Source organism: Danio aesculapii, chromosome 1 (genome assembly GCF_903798145.1).
Source record: "Danio aesculapii chromosome 1, fDanAes4.1, whole genome shotgun sequence".
NCBI classification, from domain to species: Eukaryota; Metazoa; Chordata; class Actinopteri; order Cypriniformes; family Danionidae; genus Danio; species Danio aesculapii.
In genome coordinates, this window is record NC_079435.1 from 34,898,376 (window position 1) to 34,903,996 (window position 5,621).

The window sequence follows — 5,621 nt, forward strand, 5'->3', positions numbered from 1 at the left end:
CTCAAAATGCAAAACTATGAAGCCATCAAAATCCTCCAGAGAAACTTAATAAATAAAACAATACAAATATCAGTATATCGAGAACTTGTGTCTAACGCAAGTCCATTAATTTCTAATAATTTGGTACATAATTCTTATCAACAGGTTATTTTTATCTAGTAATCAGAACTGACTCGCGGACAGAAAAATAACAACTATCACGTGACAAAACCGTTAGCTAAGTGTTGCTTCAACTTTTATGAGAGCAATAATTAAAATAGGACATTTTTAAAATAAATATTGTTTTTACATCGAAAACATGCCGAAGAGAGATAAATTATAATGTAAATTATTACAAAAACAGAAAACAGATTCATCCGACCAATTAGAGACAACCTCATGGCCGCTAAGCCACGCCCTATTGAGGTCGCCTTACTTTTTCAAGCGCTTTCTTTCTACTCGCTCTATTTTTGTTTAATAGTCGGACCATTTCAACCAGGAGAATAACCATTGCTAAGTTAGTTAATTACTGCTAAGGATAATATATTGATGTTTTACGGTTTAAAAAAAAACGTTCTTTATACAAAAGATTGAGCACAATCCGGTGTTAGTCAGTTCAGGTTGCTTTTGTTTGCTCAGAAAGAGTAGATATTGTACGAGTCTGAAATGAAGCTTTTCTAGTGATATTCGAGAATATAACATAGTAAACTCCATAAGTAGAGGGCCGGGTCATTGTCTTATGTCAAATTAGATAATAATTGCTAAACAATGGCTGGAACAGTAAGTCTAGAGTTAGACCCCATCTTTCTGAAGGGACTGGGGTATCTTCACTCCAAGAGCAAAGACTCAGCAGAGAAACTCAAGGCCCTGCTAGATGAGTCTTTAGCCAGAGGCAGTGACTCCATCTATAGGACTTCAATTAAGGTGATCAAATCAAGAAGGTATTTTTATGTTTTGGTTTTAATTGTTATATATATATTTTAAATTATTTAACTCGTTATACATTGAATAGGAAGCTGAAGTGAGCAAAGTGTCATTGCCAAAAATGACCAAACAAGACTCCAAATCCTCCTCAAGTTCCTCAGCATCATCATCCATAACCAGCAGCAGCAGTAAATCAAGCACCTCAGAGAAGTCCAAGAAAGAGAGTGAGAAAAGAACTTTGGAAAAAGTCAGTTTGCACTAACATTTGTTTATGATTGTAAATGTGACATGACTGGAAAATCTCAGCATAATTCACTTTTGAATGTTTCTATGATTTGCAGATTAGGGTTGATCCTGGAGAAGGAGTGGAGCCGCCTAAGAAACCTCGTTTAGAGAAGCAGGATAGTCATTCCTCTCCGATTGCTTTTCAAACCAAGGACATTCCCATCCCAGATTTCACAGATATTGATGAAACCAACGCAGATGACTTTGCCATGGAAATGGGTCTTGCTTGTGTGGTTTGTCGGTGAGTGATGTAGAAAAATGCTAATTCTGGTGGAGTTATGTTTTGTTTTACTTCGAATAAGTAACTATTTATAGTGGGGATGTGAGTGTTTAAAAAGTTAGAAAAAACATAAAAATATTGATAAGTTGTTTACTAACAGGGATTAATTTACTCATGAAAATTCATATTAATTTATTTTTCCAATATTCATCAGTGTCTTCCGATGTTTATCAGAAGAAAGAAACTTCAACTAAAGGTTTAGAGCAAGTGAAGTACGAGTAAATGATCTTATTTTTTTGTCACAGCAGAGATCTATTTTTATTTTGTTTTATTTTGGAAATTTGTGAGTGGTAGATAAACTTTTTAAGTTTTTTTTGTGTCATTACACTAATGTTGTTGATGTCCTCTGTTTCTCAAATTTATTTCGGGCCGTTTTAATGTGAAATGTATCCATATTTCTCTCCTCTCAGACAAATGACTGTCACTTCTGGCAATCAACTTGTAGAGTGTCAAGAATGTCATAATCTTTATCATCAAGAGTGCCACAAACCTCAGGTTACTGACAAGGACGTGAATGACCCGCGGCTGGTGTGGTACTGTGCTCGGTGCACCAGGCAAATGAAAAGAATGGTGAGAAGTTTATGACAATGAATTTTATGTACATCACTTTGAAATAATGCAATATTAACTGTTATGTGTTTTTAATTTCTCAGGCCCAAAAGACTCAGAAACCACCACAAAAGCCAGCTCCTGCTTTGGCAACAACTGTACCTTTGTTGAAAGATCCACTAGTCAAGAAAGCCGAACTAAAGCCAAAACCTGAAACGACAGGTTCATTCCAGGCCTTTAAGAGAACAGAGGTCAAGGTAAGTGTATTCACAGCTGCATAACAATATTAACTTCTTTTCAATGATCTGATCATAAGTGGGTCAGCAGAAGTGCTCTGTCATTTTCACCTGGTATTAACATGTGTAATAATGCGTCTCTTATGACTATTTGTGTTCAGACCTAATCTAGATCCATTCTTTTGTAATGCTCTACACATTGTTCATTTTAAAGGCACTTTCTTTTTAATTTAAATTCCTAGTCTTTTGATTAAAATGTAATTTAGTATTACTAGTCATATTACTAGTAGTATCTACAGTGTACTGTAGATTTAGTTGACTAAAACAGTTTCGTTAAATCAAATCTAATAAATTATGCACATCTGAAATTTGTAAGCTCATTATATACTCCCGGAGAACACACTTATAAACATGAACAATATTAAGGTTTGAACAAAAAATATTTTGGTGTCACCTTGGCCCTGTGCAATGGCAATCAGAAACAAGTTCAAGTCTATTCATGTCTAAAACCCCAAGTCTACACAAATTTGCATTTTTTTAAAACTTATTTTTTATTATAGAATAAAGAAAATTGCGCAAAGTACAATACAGTGCAAGTTTTTTTTTTTTTTTGCATATTAGTCCATCAATTTCTAACTACCTTGATGGTTGTAAATATATGTAGAAAACGAAAAACATCCTTAGGACATATAAAAAAGGAAAAAGATGATTAATAAAAAAGGGATAAGATAAAGAAAGTGGAGAAAGAAAAAAGTGACCATGATCATAACAGTATGGCTCGTTATTAAAGTATTAAAAGTATGACATATCTTTAGGAAAATAGCATTTGTCTCAATGGGGTATATGCACACAGATTTTTAATTTCAGTCAGCCAGCCCCAGGGCTTCTGGTGAATTGTCATCCCATCCCATTTAAGATCTGATTTCTTAAAAAAAACAACAATCATCACTGCTTGGCTGAGATACGATTTAAAGTGGGTATCAGACCAAACAAGAAGCACTGTATTAAATTCTATTTTCCTGTGCCATGTCTTAAAAATATATGCAAATGTATTTTCAATGGAGTTTTTGTGCTAGCCTGCTGCTAATGACGGCACCTGCGTTTAAACAGTCTTTCGTTTCTTTTTTTTTACGCTTTAACAATCAGATGAATACTGAAGTCTTATACTGATTATATTTGAATTAAGTTACATCGATGCTGTTAAAGAAACCTTATGAAATTGAAAATAGTCATATTAAGCTTTCTTCTTTGTTCATCATTGGCTAAAAAACACTAGCTCTGCATTATTTGTTCCATTTCATACAGTTCCCACACTTTTTGAATCCACAAATGTACATTTTAAAACAACAGTACATTTTAGTTCACTTTTCATCATATGTCTTATGGTAAATATCATTGTAGTACTTTAGCGTGACTGTATTGTAAGACTTGCAAGTACACGATTTAATAAGAGTTGCACCAGTGCAAACTGTTGACGTTAAAAGCTTCTTTTTTTCTTATAATACATCACTTTTATTTTTTTTAAACTTTTTTTTTTTCTGTGCAGGCATCTGCAGCATCAGGAAACTCATCCAGCAGCAGTAGCAGCAGCTCGTCTTTGCCTCCGGGTCTTACTGGATGGGCCGCCTTCACCAAGGCAACTTCAAATGTAGGACCTTCCAGCACCAAGTTGAGCACCAGTCAGCCAGGTAACAGTAAAACATCCCCAGCTGCCTCAGGCTCCAAACCTGTGGGTCTCTCTGCTCTGGCCAATGTTAAACCAGCTCTGGCCACTAAACCTTCGGGTGGAAGCAGTGCCGGAAGTGGCAATGGAAACAACGGTTCTGGTACGGTACCCTTAAAAGCACCTCCTCCGCTCACTCTTGGTAAACAGGTGTTAAGCCGCTCAGCGAGTGGAGATAGTTTGGGGAAAATGACTGTGACTGGCTCATTGTCACCTGGAGCGGCACCTTCTAGTAGCCTGGGTGGCAATGGTGGGTCAGGAGGCAATGGAGGGGGCAACGGGGGCAATAGTGCTGGGAGTAGCAGCAGCAGTGGCAACAACAATGGAGCAAAAACCTCTGCTGATGGCAAGGCACCCACTTCCCAAGAGTCTCAGCTCAATGCTATGAAACGACTGCAGATGGTGAAGAAGAAAGCAGCACAGAAAAAACTGAAGAAATGAGGAGGAATCGAGCAGAATGTCATGATAAAGAGCACGTCAAATCCTGTTTTCAGATCGCATACTTGAATTTGAATGTTACTGGTCATTTTAAAGCGCTTTGGTTTGGAGATGTGCGTCTTTCCCTCTAAACCTGGCACATTACTGAAAAGAAGCTGCTCCTTTTAACGACGTGTTTAATAAATAACACCTTTAAAAAAAAAAGAAATTCTTGTTTGTTTTTTTTATTTCAATACAGGTCAGAGATTAAATTGCGCTTTTAACATCCAACTAAAATACAGCTTTATTTTAATAAAGCTAGCCAATAAAATAACATTTTAATAAAAATTTCGTTGTCAGGATGTGTGTTTGCTAAGGGTAGGGTAGTACAATGTGTTGCTGTTAGAGTCAGAGGCTCAACAACACTTAGCATCGTAATGCCTGTAGTAAGCCCACACCCTCCCCTGACGTGGAAGATACAGACAAACAGCCATTTTTTTCGGTTTTTTTTTTTTTTTTTGGAGCAAGGATATATATTTGTAGTTTCGTATAATTACTGCTGTACCGCCAAAGTCACATGAAATTTAGGTCTTAATTTTGACCATGTCTACGCCCATGTAAAGCTACCTAATCACTTTTAACAAAACTCGATTTATATCTCAATTTGCCAATATGGTTTAATTTTCATCCCTACAGTAACATTTGTTTAAAGCTTCTCTTGTGTATTTATAGCACATGTGGTGAGGACACTGACCTGGTCTTTTGCGCTGGACCAACTGGACTATTTGTAAAAAAAAAAAACATGTATGAGTCTGAAATTTCGTTAATTATGTTCTTAAAAAAGTCTTTAAATTTGACTTTGTGTAACCTGCAGAAACCCTGGGATAGTTTTGCAAATAATTTTGATTTCTTTTCTGAAGTTCAAACAGTTCTTAGATTTCATAAAATATATTAACTTGTGGTTGCAACAACATTAATAACAAAATTTTCATTTTTGGGTGAACTAACCCTTTATTTTTTTATTGAATTGGGTGTTTAAATGTTTAATTATTTCTTTGCACAATAGAAGTATTATACATTTGACCATAATTAACAGAACACACCCACTATATCATCATAATATAAACATGAGATGGTGTTTTAACCTGTACTTGATGACAGCTCACAAACAAACAAGGACATTTTAAAAGATGGTTTTAAATATTTTATTCACAATATAGTTTTTTTC

General features: G+C 35.5%; 1 protein-coding gene across 1 annotated transcript; it reads left to right on the plus strand.

Annotated features, from left to right (window-relative positions):
- The first annotated feature begins 435 nt into the window (after nucleotides 1-435).
- Nucleotides 436-4,609, plus strand: ints12 (integrator complex subunit 12). Its single transcript, XM_056479000.1, has 6 exons — nucleotides 436-903; nucleotides 992-1,150; nucleotides 1,245-1,429; nucleotides 1,879-2,038; nucleotides 2,122-2,274; nucleotides 3,800-4,609. Exons 1-6 carry the CDS (start codon nucleotides 748-750, stop codon nucleotides 4,415-4,417), a joined length of 1,431 nt encoding a protein of 476 aa, XP_056334975.1. The 5' UTR covers nucleotides 436-747; the 3' UTR covers nucleotides 4,418-4,609.
- The last annotated feature ends 1,012 nt before the right edge of the window (nucleotides 4,610-5,621 follow it).